The sequence below is a fragment of the Camelina sativa genome, chromosome 7, assembly GCF_030686135.1.
Source record: "Camelina sativa cultivar CO46 ecotype springtype chromosome 7, ASM3068613v1".
Classification (NCBI taxonomy): domain Eukaryota; kingdom Viridiplantae; phylum Streptophyta; class Magnoliopsida; order Brassicales; family Brassicaceae; genus Camelina; species Camelina sativa.
This window is the reverse complement of record NC_141886.1, coordinates 8,895,905-8,917,749: the sequence shown is the minus strand read 5'-3', so window position 1 is coordinate 8,917,749 and position 21,845 is coordinate 8,895,905. Positions and strand designations below refer to the sequence as shown.

Here is a 21,845-nt window from a genome sequence, read left to right as displayed (position 1 = left end):
CCTCATTCACTTGTAAGCCTCTCATTTCGCATCGCTAATCGAAGTAGGTGAAATATGAAAGTGTGAGAACTTATGATCTGAACAATGAAACAAAGATTTCTTTAAAATCTCTTTTGATTGATAGAAAATATGTTTACAAGTTTGTTCTAAACAATTTCCTAACCTCTCAAAACCTCTCTTAAAGAAACCTCACGCTCTCTCTAAGTTCTTAACTCTTTTCTTCCTTAAAGACCAAAACTTAGTATCTAGATAAACTTTCTCTTGTTTGTGCTAAAGCTCAACCTAGCCTTAGCACTCCTATTTATAGAACTAGGTATCGGCTATTCAATTAGCAAACTACCTATTCTAATTCTAATAGGAATTGGACAATTTCCTTTTTCTTTATGGATTAGGAAATTATCCTTTTTCTTCATGTTTACATTCCTATTGTAAACATGAAGCTCTCTTATCTTTTAGATGCTTCTATCACCTTCTAAGCCTTTGTGTAGCCTCCTGCTTCTAAATCGTTCCTTGTTATGTGCCGACGTAAACATCTTGCAACTCTGTTCTTGTACTAGTGTTATGTCCTTCTAAAGTAGTTCAACCTCTTGTTCAAATGCTGCATCTTCAAAATAGAATTCATACTATTTGGAATCTTCAGGTACGTGATACCTTGGGTCTTAGCATGTTCTAAAAATACCTGCAAATAACCAATTACATCCGGCAAAATTACTAGGCACATCATTTCTATCTCGATTAATAATAAATCCTTTTATAAAATCAGTCATTCGATTACCCACCGTCTAATCCGATTATTTTCCGCCTTATCTTATTACTTTCTGCTTAATTTTATGTATACTGATATTTTTTAGCGCCAAATGTAAATCAATATTCTTGTTTCGTTATTTAGACTTTTTTTATTAGGAGTTTGTGATTTTTGACTTTAACTAATGTACAAACTTTTGATAAAAATCATAAAATCGTGTCTTAAAAATATATTTTACTTGATTACCGCAAATTTGAAAAACAAATATTATAGTTTTATATTTTATCTGATGTCTTTCTATTAGCGCGGATAAAACTATACGTATATTTAAATTAATTTTATTTTATTATTAATTTAAGAAAATAGTCATAAAATTAGACGGAGACTAGTTTTTTAAAAATATCTGATTTTTTCGCTAGGCGCTAAATCCACCCTTAACTCCTGAGTAGGCCTAACGACTTGTAAACAAACTCTTAGTTACGAAGAAATTTTGAATAAGGTTATACACAGTTCTTGATGACTTTCAAAAGTTTGTATCGTGCTCTTGAATCGTTTTCTTTCAAATTTGTGGTTCTTTCTCTCTTGGTGATTATTTCTTGCGTTATCACAAAGGATGCCGTAACATTTTGTAGTTGTTCTTTTGGTTTTCTAATTAGTTTTAGTTTTGAATGCCAATGCGAAAGTATTGATAAAAACCTCAGAAATATTTTTCGTTTACTTTATTACAGATCTTGATTCATTTTATGATAGATTTGATGAGAGTAAGAACACAAAGGTGTTTAGGAAGAATTAATATTAGACTCTCATCATTATAATGTTACAACTTATGTTCTCTGATATACACAAGAGATTTCCTAAACTTAGATAATGTAAATGTAAATAATATATTTAGATAAATGTAAATATACCTAAACTATATATTCTTAGATTCTTCTCAATCTTCATAATTTACATATTCTTGGGGTTGTCATCTCGACCGTCGATCTCTCGGTTTGATCTCCGGTTTGATCTCCACTTCTCAATATTCCAATACTCCCGGCAAGCTCATATGTGGTAACACAGGTGAGATTAGACAGGTCTTCAAAATACGGTTTTATATCCGGCCGTCGGGTCATCGACGTTTATACCCGGTCATAGGGTCAAAGCGGCTACAAAACCCAGTCGTTAGGTCATCGACGTTTATACCCGGTCGTATGGTCAAAGCGGCTTACAAAACCCAACCGTTAAGTCATCGACGTTTATACCCAGTCGTAGGGTCATCAACGACGTTTATACTCGGCTGTAGAGTCATCGTGGCATTTATACTCAGCCATAGAGTCAATTCCTTAGGTTGTGCTCAATTAAGCAATAAACCCACAATTAGGATAAACTTGGTGAAACATTGTCACCATCAATCTTCAACACCATGGATGAACCAAACCGGTTCATGTTCAAATCTCGTGAAACGCTATTAACACCACGTACGTGTTCATTGTTTTTTTTTTTCACTTGGTCAATTGGCCGAACACCATCATACATGTTCATAGAGATAAGAAACGACTCACGTTTTTTTTTTCTCTTTTTTTTTGAAAATCCGAAGACACAACCAATCCAATATGGTCGGTTTCATAACAAAAAAAAAGGAAGAATAAAATCAAAAGAGTGAAACTTGCATAAGAAGCAAGCAACAATAGGTCAAAGAAATTAGAAATATATTTTTTTTCCAAGAAGAAACGATGGAAAATAGATAGAACATCATCGAAGCGGAAGCAAACAAAACCTTAACCCATAGGAATAAAGATCCACAAGATCGTCTGCTCTGATACCATAATAGATCGTCTGCTCAAATCTATCATGGTATCAAAGCCTACACACGCTGTCCCGTTAATTAGTCCGGTCCGGATAGAGGTCCGATCACCCCATTAATTGAAGGCCCAAAGAAAGGCCCAATTCCATCGAGATAGCTAAAAAAAAAGAGACCATTATCTCGAGGGGGCGTGATGGATTCTGTCGAGATTAATGGCTAGAAGAGCCATCATCTCGAGAGGGCGTGTGGAGAAAAGATCCCACATCTGATAGATGAGAAGGGACTTAAATAATATATAAAGGGTTAGGGCCTCTCCACTCATTGCCAATTGGTTTTGAGCTGTTCTTATGATGAGAGTCTAATACAATTCTTCCTTTAACACATAACGTGTTCTTACTCTCATCAACTTAATATGGTATCAGAGTATGTTGTTTCTTGGGCCATCCCGTGGATGTTGTTCCCACATATGCCCACGCTTCAGATGGTCATACCTGAGCGTGAGGGGGGGTGTTAGTGTAAAATATCCCACATCGGAAAGATGTAAATAGATTAACTAATATATAAAGGGTTAGAGCCTCTCCACTCATTGCCAATTGGTTTTGAGTTGGAAACCAACAGTAAAACTTGAATTTAATATTTTTAGAATGTTAGCACTACAAAATCTTTATTACTTTATTACAGATCTTTATTACAAAATTTACATTTGAAGAAGGATGGTCCTTCGTATAAAAAGATGTTATCAAGCTGATAAATAATATAGAAGGAGAGTCTGAACCACCAATTTAAAAATATAGAAGGATGGTCCTTCGTACAAAAAGATGTTATCAAGCTCAACAAATTTTCTACTTTTACACGTACGTAGGCCATCTTATTATTCTTATGTAATGTTTGGAATCTTATGATATGTTATTGTTAACCATTACTTACCACAGTGATTTCTCATGTGATTTAAAGAAATGCCTACCAAATGTGCATCCATAAACCCGACGATTACTCAGCAGAGCTTTATGAGAAGTATTGCGAAGTGATTGAAGATTATGCTATACAAACTGTGAGTCTCAAAAGAGATTCCTTATTTTTTATAAGCTTAAGCAAATATTTAATATTTGTTTTATGTGGTTCAGGTGTTGCCATCCTTAAGGGAGAAGCATGGTGAAGATATGCTAAGAGAACTTGTTAGTAGGTGGAAGAACCATAAAATTTTGGTCAAAAGGTTAACCATTGTCTTTGGTTAAGTGTTTAAACTTAGTTATATGCTTATTTCTGGAAAAAAATTGGCTTGTTTGATTATTGGGTTTCTTTGCAAAATAGTACATTATCAAAATTTAATTGCAATTTTAGTATATTTACTATTTATAATTAGATAACTAGATGAGTTTTGACTATTTGTATAATAGAAAGGATGTGAGATAGATGAGAAAGTGGAGTAGAGTATAGTGGTATGAATAATAAAAGGGTAGTTGCACACAAGGGCATTCATACACTTCAATTAGTGTACAGAAGTACAAAAAATAGAAATATTATTATTTCATTCATATTTAATGTACTTTATATCAACTGTACGGATGAAAATATGTATAATAATATGCACTTAATAAATTGTATGAATTACGTCTTTACACTTACTGAGTTTTACATATGAAAATGTATGAAAATTATTTGACATGATAAAAAAACAAATGTCAAATAATAGAGGGAAAAATATAGAAAAAAATATAGAAAGCAAAATTATATTGACTAATATTTTAGATATTAGATTCAAGGGGTAAATAATTAAAAGAACTAAATAAATAAAAAGAAAACGGCTTAAAATTAAAAATAAATACTCATATTTTTAGTTGGCAAAATTGGTTAATGAATAAATTGAAATAGTGAAATGTGTGGTTTTTGCCAATTATAAATAGTGAATGTACTATTTTACTAATTATGTTTTGAAAATGTAATAAATTACAACTTTCTCTTGTTTATTTTGTTCACTTGTGTCTTATTTTCTACACAAAATATATTTTTCATATATATGGAATGACCATAATTTCTTTTATTAATGAATTTGTAGGCATTGCAAGAAGCCTTTAAGATCTTTTACGTCTAACAAGAAAATGGCAGGGTGACTTGCAAGTTGCAAGTTGCAACAGTTTGCGATAATATCCTGAGGGAAAAAGAAAACTATGGATGATCAGATGCTCTTAATTTCATAATAACAAAATAGAAAACTTATGACTGATTGGATGATTATTAAGTCAACTATGATAGTGTTTTTCAGTTTTTTTTTTTTTTTCCTGCGTTGATACAACACAAAATAATGCTCTCATATTATACAACACCAAATAATGGCAAATACTGTTGCGTAAATATATTATCCGTTGGGCTTAATTTGATTGATCTCTGTTGAAACATGACTATGATGTCTAAAATTTATAGTTGTTAATATAGAAGAGACAAGAGACACACGATTTTTAACGAGGTTCGACAAATGTCAACATACTCAAATTTTGTTGAAAATATTGTTGAATTCAATAACATTTAGTGTTTAATATCGGACTTACACAACATCTTCTCTTAGTTTGTTCCCGATCTATTTTCAACAATGATCTACACTCAAAACTCTCACTTAAAAACAAAACTCTCATATTTTTCTCTCCAAAGATGTCAAAAGGTTTACAAGGTTTTTTCTCTCTTTTTTACATTCTCTAATGCTAACTTTCTAAGTCATGTACCCTCTATATTTAAACGATTTCATACCTCTCACATTCCTAAAATCAAGAGAAAATATTCCATTTAACTTTATTCTTGTTAAACCAAAATTTTCTGATCCCATAAAATCTTCTAAATATCTTTAAGATTTTTTTTTCTTTGTGCTTCACCTTCAAATAATACCTTAAAGGCTTGATTGGAACAACACATAGTAGAGCATTAGCATTATGCAGCATTAGCAGTAAGCTGCGTAAGCTGTATGCTCTGATTTAACATATTTAATTGATTGGTGGAGCAGTAAATGATTATATATTATATATTATATCAACTAAATATATTTAATTTAAATATGTTTCACTAAATATATATATATATATATTCACTGATTGCTATATAATATTTTTAATATATTTGCACACATTTAATAAAAATAATAGATTTATCTATATATATATATATATTTTAAATATATAACATAACAAATAAACATTATATCTACATTTTTATTATAAATTTTATTATTTTTATGTATGAAATAAATTATTATATTACTTTTAAAAATAACATTAATATGTTATTAATAAATATTATCTTATAACAAATAAATTTATGTTTTATGAAATCATCATTTTTTATATTTTTACAAGATAAATTAATTATATATTATTATTTTAACATATATTAATATTATTAGATGTAATGCTTGGCAAATGAATCAATTAAGAACATATAGGAATAGAGCATATAAGAGCATCTAGCCCTGTTAACGGAGCGGATATCCGCTCTTTTGGGATATCCGCATCCGTATCCGTATCCGTTTTATACGTAATTTATTATTCGTATTTGTATCCGAAAATTTCGGATATTCATAATCCGGATATCCATTAAAAATCCGATTATCCGCGTATATTGGACAAAAATACCGGATATCCGTATATAAATACCGGATATACGTATATAAATACCGGATATCCGTAAAAAAACAAATATCCATTTTAAAATTTAGCATAATTTGTATCCGTATATAATAAAGAATATTTGGTAAAAAGCGGATATATGTTATCCGTTTTAAAATTTAGCACTATCTGTATTCGTATCCGTATCTTTTTATTTGCTATTTCACTATTTGTATCTGTATGATCCGTTTGTCCGGATATCCGTTTTTTCGGAGCAGATTTGGATACGGATACGGATATTTGCAGATATCGGATAATAATCTCAGGCCTAAGAGCATTTGCAGCTTCTAAATATTCTTTTATATGCTCTTTTAATAAATGTTGATTGGATGATAAAAATGAAAATGTTCCTATGCACTTTCAATCAAGGCCTAAGTGTATCTTCATAAATCTTCAAAACTGACGAGACAAGATCAGCAAATAAAAAACCAAGAATATACGTGTACATGAATATTAAAATCAGAGAAAACCTTTAAAATTAGTTAAGTTTAACCAATAAATAAATATAGATTAACATGAACTGGATCGCTAGCTTTACCTTAGCAAAACTTTCGTCCGACTTCGTCAACTGATGAAACAGGTAAAATTTATTATTTTGTCTCTTGTTGATGATATATTTGTTTTTTTATATTCTTTTGTCAAATTGTTGATGATATATTTGTTTTTTTAAGAAAAATGTTATTTTATGACATTACCACTGTATCTTTTACGATCCCAGCATTTGTGTTTGGATTAGGGCCTTTCGATCTTTTGCCACTAGCACGACAAGAGTGATGATCTTCCATCCTGACTAATTTACACAATAAGAAAAGTTTATATTGTTAATATACTCATCATAAGAGTGATGATCTTTTTCCTCTTATTTATAGCATCTTAATATATTATTATAATGAATATACATATATATTACTTAATTCCTAATAACATCTTGATATATTACTACTATGTCAATGGGAACAAATTAGAAATAAGCATTTTACCTATGCGCAGATACTATACAATAACGTACGGTTTAACCTCAAATGCTGATACCCTAGTTTCTTGTCAACATAAAATGGAAAAGTGTTCTATGAGAAGAACGAAAGAAGATTAAGACAGAGTAAATTAAAAAAAAAAAAAAAAAAAGATCAAAGAAATAGTTTCTTACAAAAACAAAAAGAGATGACTTCTGTGTGTAATGAAGATTGAAGAGAGAGGAGAAGATGAAGAATTTGTGGGAGATATGTGCTTATAAATAGTCTTAAGAAACTAACCAACTCATTAATTACAATCGAATAGAAAATGTCAAAACTTGAAAGGAAGACCAAAATGTACATTCAATAGCATACACATATCCGTTTGGGGTTAATTTGTTGACCCTCGGTGAAACTTACTGCTGAATCGATGATACTTCGTTTGAGGCTTAGAAATCGCAAAGCGCTAGTCGGGCGGTCGGGGTAGGCCTAGCGCCTAGTAAGAAAATTGGAGATTAAACGGAAATTAATCGGGGACTAGTTTTAAGGTTATTTTATTAAATTAATAATAAAATAAAAATTTGTAGTATTAAATATATGTATAATTATGTTAATGTTAAAATAAAAATATCAAATAAAATAGAAAACTATAGAATTGTCTTTAACATTATGGTAAACACATAAAAACGTAATCTTAAATTTTTTTTTTATGATTTTCATTAAAAGTTTGTATATTATTTATTGTAAAACATCATAAACTCTTAATTTAAATGTCTAAATAACAAAAAAATACATATTTGATTTATATTTAGCTTTAAAAATAATTATTATATACAAAATTAAGCGGGAAGTTATCAGATTAAACTGGTTATAATCAAATTAGACAAGTATAATTGGATAATCGATGCTAGGCGGGGATTAGTCATTAATCGAAGCGAAAAGGGTGGACCTATCGATTTTACGGGGCTTAATTGGTGCTAGGCGGGGATTTTTAAAACAGGAGTTTGAGGTTAGGTACACATATCCGTTTGGGGTTATTTTGCTTTTTTTTTTTTTTTTTTTTTTATTACAACTATGTTATATATTTAGTTTTTGTTGGTCCTGATTACGCGAGGTTGCAAATGATAATACGAAAACGTCCAAAAAGAGAAACACGAATAACAGTCTGAAAATTTTGGTAAATGACCCCACCAGATCACATTCACATGCTTAGACGACAAAATATGTAACATGTTATATATTGACTACAATGAAAATCCAATATACTGTAATTTGAGTATATGGAAGATATTCACTGGCGATACGATAAAGTTTTAGTATTTAAGAAAAACAACCGAAAGTAAAAAATGTAGTATATTTTACAATACATAGAAGAAACTTTATCTTCGTAGTAATTTAAATATACACGATCGATTAAACTATTAGTTATTAGTTATTAGTATATTCGTTTAGAAAAGAAAAAAAAACTCTAACTAGAAAAAAATATTCATTTATATTTGGAGATCACGATGTTTGGAAAATATTCAATATCGATTCGGATTCATCTGAGAAGAATGTCTGTGCCAAGTGTAACCCCCCAAATCACACATACAACTTGACGACATATACTAAAATTATCTTTCAAAAAAAAATATATTAAAATTATCAAAATCATTTAAAATTTCATAAAACTCAAATTTTTTGGAATATTAGATTGAACACACCTCCCTAATATTATTTAATCATTTATCTAATACTAATATATATTTTTACACAACTTATTGTATTTCTATTTCCCTAACCTTCTGCTTATTTAATTGATTTAGAAAAAGAAAAAAATCAATTTTCTCAACTCATAGTTTACAAAAAACAACAACAGACTAAATGATTACTGTAGAAGAGTTATTAATTTGTAATTGCATGTTTACAATGAGCAAAAACCAACAAAAGTAGAGTTATTATTTTGCAAATAAGAACAACTTGAAAATAAGAATTATTATGTTCGTTAAAAAAAAACTATTATGATTTTTTTGGTTAGATAGCAACATGTAAATAATATATAATATAATTTTTTTTAATTCCTTTTCCTATTTAGTTAACAAAAAAAGGATTAAAACCGCCTTCTCATAGTTGGCTCTAAATATACCTTTTGTTATTCTACTAGCTAGGACGCGCACTTCACGATTCTTATAGTTAATCTTGGTGAAATCAGATTCGACACTCTTCAGAATTTTCAGGTGCGTGATGTCTTAGGTTTTACCCTCTATTTACACGATTTTGATCGAGTTACCTCCGCTTCTGTGTGTTTAATTACTTCTGATTACTTTCTTGGCATAACATCTGTGTCGTTGTTCTTTAGTTTGGTAATCTAATTAGTTTTAATCAATGGTTTGCGATAAGGTTAGTGTCGAGTATTGTTAATGTGGATGCTAAAGTAACGATAATGACAACCTCTCAAGAACTAACTTATGTTTTAATTATCTTAACTTTATTATATTGCATAAAATTATGTCTATTACTTTATTAAAGAATTTGACTCAAGAGAGTTTGAAACAGATACGAGAAGGATGGTCCTTAAATTTGAGGAAGGATGGTCCTACTTGCAGAAAGATATTACCAAGCTTATAAGGAATATAGAAGGAAAGCGTGAACCAACACTTAACCCTACGCATTATATGAATCTTTACACGTACGTAGGTCTTCTTATGTAATGTTTGTTTGTTAACAGCTTTATATATACGTACAGGTAGCTACAATTAACAGTAATTTCTTATGTAATTCACAGAACTATCTACACTATGTGTATCCAGAATCGCAGCGATTACTCACCGCAGCTTTACGAAAAGTATCGTCAAGTACTTGAAGATTATACTATCCAAACGGTGAGTACCAAAATTACATGTTCTTTTTTTTTTTTTTAACTTAATCTTTGTTTTTTTTTTCTATGTGTGGTTTAGTTGTTGCCATCCTTAAGGGAGAAGAATGACGAAGATATGCTAAGAGAGCTTGTTAGGATGTGGAAGAACCATGTAATTCTGGTCAAATGGTTAAGCAAGGTCTTCGATTATATTGACCGATACTATGTTATTAATAGCTCCCTGCCAACACTGAGGGAAGTTGGCTTGACATGTTTTTGCAGCCTGGTTTGTCATGCATTCCTTATAGCTCCTAAACTTGTACTGCCTTAAATGTATTTGTAAGTTTGTAACTGTCCTTGCAAATTATTTACTACAGGTTTATCGCGAGATGCACTCCACTGCCAAAGAAGCTGTAATAGCACTTTTAAGTATTGGTATCTATAATGAGAAAGCTAAGTTTCAGCCTAAATTTTGCTTTTATCTAACAATTTTTGTATTTGCCAGATTCATAAAGAACGTGAGGGCGAAGAGATTGATAGGGAACTAGTGAAAAGCGTGTTAGATATCTATGTGGAGAATGGGATGGGAACTTTGAAAAAATATGAAGAGGATTTTTAAAAGTTCTTGCTTTAAGATACTGCTTCTTACTATTCTTGCAAGGTCTCAAAGTGGATCCAGGAGGAATCTTCTGATTACAAGCTAAAGGTGTGTCTCCCAATCTCCGATTATGTTTCGATTCGCTTAAGGAAAGTAAATAATATATACTAACGTCAATAATTTGACATTGCAGTCTGATGAGTGTTTAAAAAAAAGGAGCGGGAAAGAGTCACTCACTACCTTCATTCAAGCACTGAACCCAAACTAGTTGAGGTTAGTTTTGATCTAATTATTTGGAATTAATTAATCATAATTTTACGTTGGGAGATTTTAATTTTTGAATTAATTAATCATAGCTTATTTTTGAAAAGACCATATATACACTATATAGTTTTTGGCTTTCTTATTCTTGCTGTTCCCATATTACTGACAATATATAGTTCTTTTAATGCCATTGTAGGCCGTGAAAAAGGCATTTGATGATGTGCACATCTTGAATGCATCAAGACTCTGACTTTGGAAATTAGCTATTATTTTGTTTTGTTCTTTCTCTTCAAAACAAACTTATATAAAACCGCTATTATCTTTTTGAATCTAATTTAACATTTTTTCACAAAAAAAAAAAGAAAAAAAAGAGGCATATGATTAAATCTTAATGAAGGATGGTGCAAGTGAGAAGCTTGCTTAAGTTATAAAAGTATTTAAGATATATAAGTTTAATTCATGAAGTAATTATATATATATATATATATTGTTAATGTTTAGGCTACAACGTAAATTTCTCTCAATTCAATAGGATTTTCTTTTGTATTGTCTCCTCATCAACTCATCTCTGGTTTCACAAGCAAATTCAACAGATATAATCTAAGGATGTTTGGTGAAAATAAAAGTATTATCAAATATATATAAATTAAAATAAACTAGTTTGGTAATCTGTTATTAGACATACTGTATGGAGCCCCCGCGATATCGCGAGAATACTCATTTTAGTAAAATATTTATTATAATTTTTTTTAATTAAAGTCATTTATTAAACTATTAGTATTCCTAAACTATTTAATAAAAAAATTTAAAAACATACAAATTTTTGAAACATTCTTTATATTTTTATTAAAAAATATTCTTAAAATAATCTTACCTTCACATATGATTAAATAAATAATTATCAATGCTACACACATCAAATTAAACAACTTTTTACGATTAACTGCCATGAGATAACATTGCATTCATGTTATTTCGTTCGCTTTTATTCGTCTTAACCTTTCGTTCGCGTGTTTTCAATGTAACATTTTATCTATGTCTTTTCGTCGAAATTTTTCGTAAAATATTTTTTAATTTCTGAAAAATGAATAAATGCAATCTATAGTCATGTCTTATCTTCTTAACCTTACAGTCATATTTTTGTATATTTTATGAACCGTTACAACTTATTCTCTTGTTGTTAAAAATGATATGTAAATAATTATATTTTTAAATTTCTTTTTTTTGTTTTGTTTTAAATGATAAAATTATGAATACATTGTATAAGACACTATAAATTTCTTTAATAATCATATAACAAAATACAAATATTAAAAATATTAATTGAGGACCATTCTTAAATTGACATAATGATTTGTTTAAATTCATTTCGATTAATTATATTAATCCTTTTTAGCATAACTCAAACATATTTCTATTTCCAAAATCAATTTTACTTCATAAAAAATGAATATAAATATTACTATTCAGTCAATCAGTAAAAAAATTACCAATCCTCTCAAATTTGAATATAACTAAACAGAAAATTATCCCGAGTCACACATAAATAAATAATATAATAAATATTAGAAGGGAACAATAATATTTAGGTGTATGATGTAGCATCACAATGTGCACGTCTAAGGAAGATGGTCGGCCCATGACGGTCGGGTTCATTGCTCTCACACACTCCTCTTTTTTTTTGGCAGTCAGAATCCAAAACCTTTTCAAACTTTTATAATATTTCATATTCAGTATCTTTTGTTGTTAAGATTTCAATTTGAGTGTATTATGACTAGAACTAAATATACAAATTCTCTTAACCTATATGAAGTTGTAGATAAGTCTTTGTCGTAAAGATAGTTTATTGGAAAATCATCTCAACCATCAATCTTTCTGTTGATCACCAGTTTTCCATCTCCCAATAAACTGAATATTCCCAACTGTAGAAAATATAACAGAACAAACTGTGATATTTTTTTTTTGATATTTCATAATCAGATAATTTTAAAAAAAAATAGAAATATAGAAATCCATATTGTTTTCTATAATACAATTAGTTTTCTAATCAAAAAGCATGGAGTAGACAAATATATATATATATATATATATACTTGTGACAAAAAAAAACAAACATATACGAGCCAATATGCTCTCATTTTCTGAAAAACCAACTTGAACCACATTTTTTAACATCTAAAAACAAAAATTTCGGTTTGCATTCATACCAATATAATGATAACCCTCGATGAATAGATGGTTGTATACCTAGAGACTGAATAAAATTAAATATTACAACGATTAACAAAGTATATCAAACTGCAATAAATTTCTCACAGTGATGAGACGTCATTTCTAACAAATTCTCTTTTAACTAATACAAATATAAAGAAAATTTGAATACAATGATGAGAAGTTATTTATATATAGATTTCTAAAGATGTGAACATTTGAATAGACACATCTGCTTGTAAAAAACACAACTCTATATTCAACAGACGCAACTTTATCGAGAGACGCAACTGTAAAAGTTTTCTGTCAAAAATATAAAATAAAGAAAATTTGAATACAATAATGAGAAGTCACTTTTATATAAATTTATAAAGATGTGAACATTTGAATAGACACAACTGTTTGTAAGAAACACAATTCTACATTTAACAGAAGCAACTTAGAGAGATACAACCGTTGAAATTATCTGTCAAAAAAGATGTATATTTTACGAAAAGGTACGACGAAAAATCGCAACTGTTGTTGGCATTTTTCAGATTGTTATTATTATATTTGAATACAATAATGAGAAGTTATTTATATATAGATTTCTAAAGATGCAAACATTTGAATAGACACAACTGATTGTAAAAGACATAACTCTATATTCAACAGACGCAACTTTTTAGAGATACGCAACTGTAAAACTTTTCTGTTAAAAATATAAAATAAAAAAAACTTTGAATACAATGATGAGAAGTCACTTATATATAAATTTATAAAAATGTGAACATTTGAATAGACGCAACTGTTTGTAAGAGACACTCTACATTTAACAAACATAACTTTTTAGAGAGACTCAACCGTTGAAATTTTCTGTCAAAAATATAAAATAAAGAAAATTTGAATACAGTGATGAGAATTTATTTATATATAAATTTATATAGATGTGAACATTTGAATAGACACAACTGTTTGTAAGAGACACAACTCTACATTTAACAGACACAACTTTTTAAAGAGATGCAACCGTTGAAATTTCTGTCAAAAAAAAAAATATATATATATTTTACGAAATGGTACGACGAAAAATCGTAACTGTTGTTGGCATTTTTTTAGATTTTTATTATTATATAAATTACCTTCTTATCAACTAATTCTAGTTTTCTATGACCTCTAGTTTGATACTCGCTTTGTATAGTTTCATTTCCCTCGGGATAGATGATATGTCTGGTCCGTCTCGCTTAAGCAATCCTTTCTTTAATCAAACTAGCAGACTTTTGGAGCATATGATCATTGCAAAAGCATAACTGAATTCATATATTTTAATCGTTTAGATTGTGAGGATTTTTTTTTTTTTGCCTGCCTCTTCTTCTGTTGAAATGGTTGGAAATATACTTGATATTTATAGTATTTAGATTGGTTTAGCAGTTAGGTGCATTGGAACTCATGTCAAGAAACAATGGTAAATTAATATATATCTATCCAATGGTGATGGGGACATCAAATGATCATCATCAACCAAAGAACAGGAAGGGAACACCAATAAGACGACCAATACCTTTGGAGAGAACCAGCCCGAGGGTACCAAAGAAATATGTGCCTTTCTTGAAGCATATCAGCCCAACTACTAGGAGTTAAAGCTACAAAACGACTTGTTCTAGATTCTTGACCCATCAGAGGCACACGTCGAGTTGGAATCAAGACAAAATCAATTTTGGTTTAGAAGTTATTCAATTTCTAAACCAATGGTTTCTACACTCGCCTTATTTGGAGTTTTCCAACTTTGGTTCTTACCAAACGTATGTGTGGCGACCAGGGGATTTTCTACATCAACTGGAGAATATTGAGGGATTTTTCAAGTACAGAAATGACCATTGGATCAGGCGGATCCAATCTTACCCACCCACACTCCAAGACTTACCATGTCTGGACCCGAGAGCATTCACAGCCTATCCCCAACGGCTATATTCTGATTTAGTGCGTCTTAAAGGAGTTATTAGAAGAATAGTAAGCCATGGAATCATACAGAAGCTGTATAGATACAAAGGAGGCAAGCACAATTTCCATTTATATGGAAAAAGCCATAACTCTTATTTCCTTCTCATAAGAATACACTAGAGGCAAAGGTTAGCTAAAACCACAAAGCAGAACTGGGAAAAAAAATCAATTGTAACACCAAACTCTTCAGTCAGTTGATTTTCAAACAAGTCAAAAATCATCTTATGCTGATCATAAAGCTTCAGAGAGACCAGCAACACATATGATGGTATCAGATATATAGTTAAGAACAGAAAAAAAAACGAATGGTGTGTCATCCTTAAACCAACCATTCTACAATGCTAGTAAATCTTAAAAATGTTATGAGATGAACAAACAAAACCGAACATGGAACTATAGAAGTTAAGTTTAGTCAGTGTACGAGCCGACACAAGAGAATCTTGTGTAAAGAGATTGATGAGAGATGGTTGAAAGGGCTGTGTGTCTTTTGCGAAGAGCCAGAAACTCCCAATCATTATATCTACAGCACAAGAATTCAGGTATTCTCATGATTGATAGTGGAGATCATCTCTCTAATTCGATGGTGGAAGAAATTGGGATTGATATATCGAGTGATAGGTCGTTGTTGAATTCAATTGTGATAACGTAAATCAGTAACTCAAATAGAAACAGAGGAAAACGAAACAGAGTTCTTTATAAATAGATATCCGAATACAAATAACACAACGTTCACTGGAAACGCAACATTATCATCCCACCTGCAAGAGCCTCACGAGAGATCTCCAGCAAACGATGAGGAAAGATAACTCTAGAGAATTCTAGATGATAACAAGTTCTACTTTTTGCATAATAATAAACGAGGAGCTAACAAATGCTCATATAGGCTGCTATGTCGGCTAACGACCCAGACAAACGTCCGACAAACACCGTTAATGCCCTCCCCTTTATTTCCGTGACGTTGACAACCTTAAACCATCATCCAACGTCTACTTTTTATTCCTTCTTCACGCTCTTCACGCGCCACACAACCCTGCTTCTTACCCTTTTGACCACGTGCGCCTAATCCCATATTTGCTATATCAAAGCTCCCCCGTCGAAGAACCTTGACCACAAGGTTCAAAAGTCGAAAATTTGTGCTGCAGATCATACAAAAACTCCCAGGTTGCTTCATCTTCAGTCTCATTGGTCCATTGGACAAGAACTTTAGTAGCGGCCCTTCCTTGACGTTTAACCAACCACTGCTTTGAGTTGGGACACATGGAAGACAGGATGGATGAGAGAACCCTCAGGCAAGAGCAGTTTATAAGCAACTTGACCACAACGTTCAACAACCCTGTACGACCCATAGTACTTAGGAGCAAGCTTCTGGTTTGACCGTACGACCACTGATCCTTGACGATAAGGCTGCAATACGAAAACAGAGTCGCCAATATCAAAACTTCTCTCTGATCGAAGAGAATCAACGAATTGTTTCATTCGATGTTGAGCACTGAGGAGATGAAACTTAAGAATCAACAACATACTTTCACGTTCCTGAAAACTCCGTGCAACCATTGCAACTTTGGATTCACCAGGAAGATAAGGTAGGTGTATTGGTGGCGGTTGTCCATAAACAGCTTCGAAAGGACTGAGCTGTGTCGAGGTATGAAAGTTTGTGTTGTACCAGAATTCTGCCAATGGAAGCCAGCTTGACCACAAATGAGGTCTCTCACTACACATACAGCGCAGATACGTCTCCAAGCAGCGATTCACAAATTCTGTTTGTCCATCACTCTGTGGGTGATAAGCACTGGAGAACTTCAACTCGACCCCTTGCAGTGAAAAGAGTTCCTGCCAAAAGTTACTAACAAATACTGTATCCCTATCACTTACTATTGACTGAGGACACCCATGAAGCTTGAAAACAGTATCCATGAATGCTTGAGCCACAGACATGGCAGTATAAGGGTGAGACAATGCCATGAAATGAGCTGCTTTTGTGAGTCTGTCAACCACCACAAAAATAACGGTCTTGCCATTGGATGGTGGAAGTCCATCAATAAAATCCATGGAAAGATCGGTCCAAATAGCATTTGGGATAGGCAACGGTTGTAGTAAGCCAGGGTACGCAGAGGTATCATACTTACATTGTTGACAGACAGCACAACTGCGAATGTAACTTTGAATGTCCAATGCCATGCTTTTCCAGAAAAACAACCCTTTCACCTTTTTATAAGTCGCATCACGGCCTGAATGTCCTCCTGCACCTGAGCAGTGCATCCACTGTAAGATAGAATCACGAAGCTTAAGATCATTAGGCACCACAATTTTGCTTTTCTTCCGCAGCACCGACTGCACCCAAGAGTAATGCTTCTTTGCCTCCGGATTAGCCTGCAACTCCGTAATCAACTGACTTAACTCCTTATCTTGACTGTAACATGCTTGAATATCTTTCAAAAGGTCACATTCCAACACCGACATCGTCATGTGCAATACTTCAGCTCCATCAAATCGTGACAATGCATCAGCTGCAATGTTATCTTTTCCCTATTTATAATGGATTTCATAGTCAAACTCAAGTAACTTGGACAACTATTGTTGCTGAATAGGAGTGTTCAACCTTTGCTCCAATAGATACTTCAAGCTTCGTTGATCCGTCTTGATCACAAAATGATTTGGTAACAAGTAATGACGCCACTTTTGAACAGCAAATACCACAGCGAGTAACTCTTTCTTGTAGATAGAAAGGTTTAGTTGTCTACCTTTTAAGTGACGATTGATGAACGCCAAGGGGTGATCCTCCTGCATTAATACTGCTCCAATTCCGGTTGTACAAGCATCCGTTTCCACCACAAATGGTTTGTCAAATAACGGTAATGCTAACACAGGAGCTTGACATAACGCATCCTTTAAACTTTTGAAAGCAGCCGAAGCCTCTTGAGACCAAAGGAAAGCGTCTTTCTTGGTAAGGACTGTTAATGGCCGAGCTATAGTGCCAAAGTTTTTGACAAAGCGTCTGTAGTAGCCCGCAAAACCAAAAAACCCGTGCAACTGCTTCACATTGGAAGGAGTTGGCCAGTCTGCAACAGCGTTGACCTTAGGGTTTGTAGATACCCCACCAACAGCAATAAAATGCCCCAAATACTCAACTCGGTCTGTTGCAAACGCGCATTTGCTTTCTTTAGCGAACAAATGATGTTGACGCATCGTGTGAAAGACATGCTTGAGATGAACTATGTGATCCTCAACAGTGGAACTGTAGACCAATATATCATCAAAGAAAACGAGGACAAACTTGCGTAAGAACTCTTTCAAGACTGCATTCATCAGTCCTTGAAAAGTCGCAGGTGCATTGGTTAAGCCGAAAGGCATCACCAAATACTCAAAATGCCTGTTGTGAGACTTGAAAGCAGTTTTGTGGATGTCCTCAGGTTCCATTCGCACTTGGTGGTAGCCAGCTCGTAGGTCGATCTTAGAGAATACCGCGGAACCACCTAGCTCGTCCAACAAGTCTTTAATAAGAGGAATAGTTAACCTATTCTTAATTGTGAGGCCATTCAATCTTCTGTAATCCACACAAAGTCGCCAATTACCATCTTTTTTCTTAACCAACACCAGAGGAGAAGAGAATGGACTCGAGCTAACACGAATGGTTCCTGCGAAGAGCAGCTCCCTAACAATTTTATCAATCTCGTCCTTTTGATAGGTAGCATAACGGTAAGGCCGTTGATTGACTGGATCAGAACCAGACTTAAGCACAATCTTGTGATTGTGTTCTTCTATGAAAGGAGGTAGTGAAGTAGGTGCTTCAAAAATGTCGGAGTATTCGCTCTTCAACTTTAAAACTGCAGAGTTATTCGCATTTTCCCGTTGGCTTATCTCGACAGCATATAACATAACAGCCTCCTGCTGAACTACTTCTTGAGCACAAATCATGGAAATCTGAACCGCTTCGTCTTGCTTTTTGTTGAACTTAGTGGCTTTCACCGTTCGTATTGCCCCTTGTTTGATTCCATGGAGTAGCATTTTCTGTCTTTTCCACCAAAATCCCATCTCTAACTTTTGTAAGTTCCAGGTGATATCTCCTAAGGGAGCTAGCCATTGCGCTCCTAACACCATGTCACAACCCCCTAACAGTATCAGCATAAAGCCATCCTTGAATGGAGTACCCTGAAACGACCATTGAAACTGTGAGACACGTCCTTGTACCCCTAATTTGCTGCCATCTGCAACTGTCACTCTGGTTACTCCTGCAGATTGCACAGTGACTCCCAACTTCTCTACTGTACGTGGATCCATGAAGTTGTGGGTTGATCTGGAGTCTAGTAGTATAGTAGTATAAACAATCCTTCTTGTTGTGAACTCCCTTAACCTTCATAGTCATGTAGTCCGAAACACCAGATACAGAACTGATAGAAACTCGAGGGTTGTCTTTCTCTTCATTCTTCTCCTCCTGAGTCTCGTCTGCTTCATACTCATCATCCTCTTCCTCTACTTCTATCATAAACACCTGAGATTTTTTATGTTTGAGATAGTGGTCGGGTGTATACTTCTCGTCACAAATGAAACACAAACCCTTGGCCCTACGATCACTCATTTCTTCTTGAGATAAAAAATTTCTGTTAGCAGGTGCCTGAAATCCTTGCTTAGACGCTTCAACTAAGTTATCCTTCTTAAATGACGTCTGATGCTTAGAAGCAGAACCATTATAGTGTGGCTTAGAGTTATAACCGCCTCCAGTGTTACTCTTGTGTTGGGGATGAGCTTTTTCATACAGACGTCCCAACACCAAACATTGCCGCACAGACTGTGGTTGAAACATGCGTATGTGCATCTGAGTGTCCAGCCTGAGTCCTGCTAAGTAAGCACTCACCAAATACTCCTCAGAGAGTGATACTCTAGTCTTAATTAGTTCAAACTTCTGGTGGTAATCAACTATCCCATCAGTTTCCTGTAAATTTTTGAGGTCTGCAATGGGATCTTCCATCACATTTTCAAATCTTTCCTTTAGCAAAAGCTTATATGAACCCCAATCACGCAAGACACTTCTTCCCATAGGTGTTTGAACCAAGGCGTGATGCCATGTAGCCACATGACTGTCAAAATGTATCGAAGCCATCCTCACCTTAGATTCACAGGGTGTACCATCCAAAGAGAAAAAGTCCTCTACCTTACCCAACCATTCAGTAACCCATACACCATCAAAACGAGGGAAATCAACCTTACCCAGTCTAGCGACACCGTGATATTGACCAGTTAACCCAGATCCACCACTTCGTTGTTGATCAACATATCCTGCAGATCGACCACCTTGTTGATCAGAGTAACCTGCAGATGAGCCTGGCGTTGCTGACACGGCCATCAGACCCTTTCCACTATTTTTCTGATCGTTGTTGTACACCGTCTGTTTCGGGATCATCTTAATCATGTCGAACATGTCAGTAATGTTCCGATCTATCTTCTTATTATGTTCAGCGATCGCCAACTCTAACGCTTCCGTCCGGTTAAGGATCTGCACCATCGGAGCTTCGTCCACCGTCTTCGCTTCAGAAAATTCCACCGATGAACCATCTTCCACCCTATTCGGCTGAGATCGAGTTCCAACCATCGTTCTGAGGATAGCTTAGCTCTAATACCAATGATAATGTAAATCAGTAACTCAAATAGATACAGAGGAAAACAAAACAGAGTTCTTTATAAATAGATATCGGAATACAAATAACACAACGTTCACTGGAAATGCAGCATTATCATCCCACCTGCATGAGCCTCACGAGAGATCTCCAGCAAACAATGAGGAAAGATAACTCTAGAGAATTCTAGATGATTGCAAGTTCTACTTTTTGCATAATAATAAACGAGGAGCTAACAAATGCTCATATAGGCTGCTACGTCGGCTAACGACCCAGACAAACGTCCGACAAACACCGTTAACGCCCTCCCCTTTATTTCTGTGACGTTGACAACCTTAAACCGTCATCCAACGTCTACTTTTTATTCCTTCTTCACGCTTTTCACGTGCCACACAACCATGCTTCTTACCCTTTTGACCACGTGCGCCTAATCCCATATTTGCTATATCAAATTGGTTGTGAATTAGAGAATGGTGAAACTGATAATGATGAAGAGCAATGTCTCAGTGAATCACATTTGCTAGTAAATGAGGTTAAGAAGGTGAATAATGATTTGGTACAAGTTGCAAAGTCTAGTGATTGTTAACAGTTCTCAGATGTGGGGGCAGTGTTTGGATTCAACGTAGATGCGTCTAAAACAGATTCTTTGATTAGCCAGAGCTAACTGATCCAAGAACAAGCGAAGAATCATTCGACGGATTCAGTGTTGGAATATAGCTTGGTTCATCATGGCTTGTTCTTCACCATAGATAGTAGATGGCTATTGGCACTGTGATGGTTCGATGGGTCTCAATATACTAGGATCCAATTATGGCTACCGGTTGGGTAATGATACTTGATCCTCGGTCCTTTCAAACCTTACTTGTCCTCATTTCTCTTCAATGGCTTATGTCTTAGAGTTCTTACAAGAACTTAACCAAACTAAATTGTTTCAAAATTTATCTGCAGCATATGATTATTTATTGGTGGCCTTCCTCTTTTGGCCGTTTCCGTTTAAACCATGACCCAGTTTTTAGCGGCAGTCTTCAAGACTTATCCAAAAATGATGTCATAGCACTTCTTTACACATCTATTTTTGGCAGCGCAGTTAGCTACGGTGTTTACTTCTACAGCGCTACTAAAAGTTCTATATCACTGCCCTTTCTCGAGAGACTTTCGCTGCTTCGGGTTTGAGATCTCTCATGATGTAATGATGTCATATTTTTTTTTG

General features: G+C 33.5%; 1 protein-coding gene, 1 long non-coding RNA gene and 1 pseudogene across 2 annotated transcripts; 2 read left to right on the top strand and 1 right to left on the bottom strand.

Moving 5' to 3' along the window:
* The first annotated feature begins 2 nt into the window (after positions 1–2).
* Positions 3–4,009, top strand: LOC147941072 (uncharacterized). Its single transcript, XR_015561504.1, has 3 exons — positions 3–3,385; positions 3,486–3,582; positions 3,656–4,009. It is a non-coding gene; the product is annotated as an uncharacterized LOC147941072 (long non-coding RNA).
* Positions 4,010–9,680: 5,671 nt separating this feature from the next.
* Positions 9,681–11,082, top strand: LOC104704457 (putative cullin-like protein 2; annotated as a pseudogene).
* Positions 11,083–19,122: 8,040 nt separating this feature from the next.
* Positions 19,123–20,610, bottom strand: LOC104704456 (uncharacterized). The gene has a single exon (XM_087458374.1). The coding sequence runs from the start codon at positions 20,608–20,610 to the stop codon at positions 19,123–19,125; it is 1,488 nt and encodes a 495-aa protein (XP_087314500.1).
* Positions 20,611–21,845: the final 1,235 nt, after the last annotated feature.

Excerpts from the sequence above, each read along its gene's own strand:
- LOC104704456 (XM_087458374.1), bottom strand. The coding sequence starts at position 20,610 with ATGGTTGGAACTCGATCTCAGCCGAATAGGGTGGAAGATGGTTCATCG.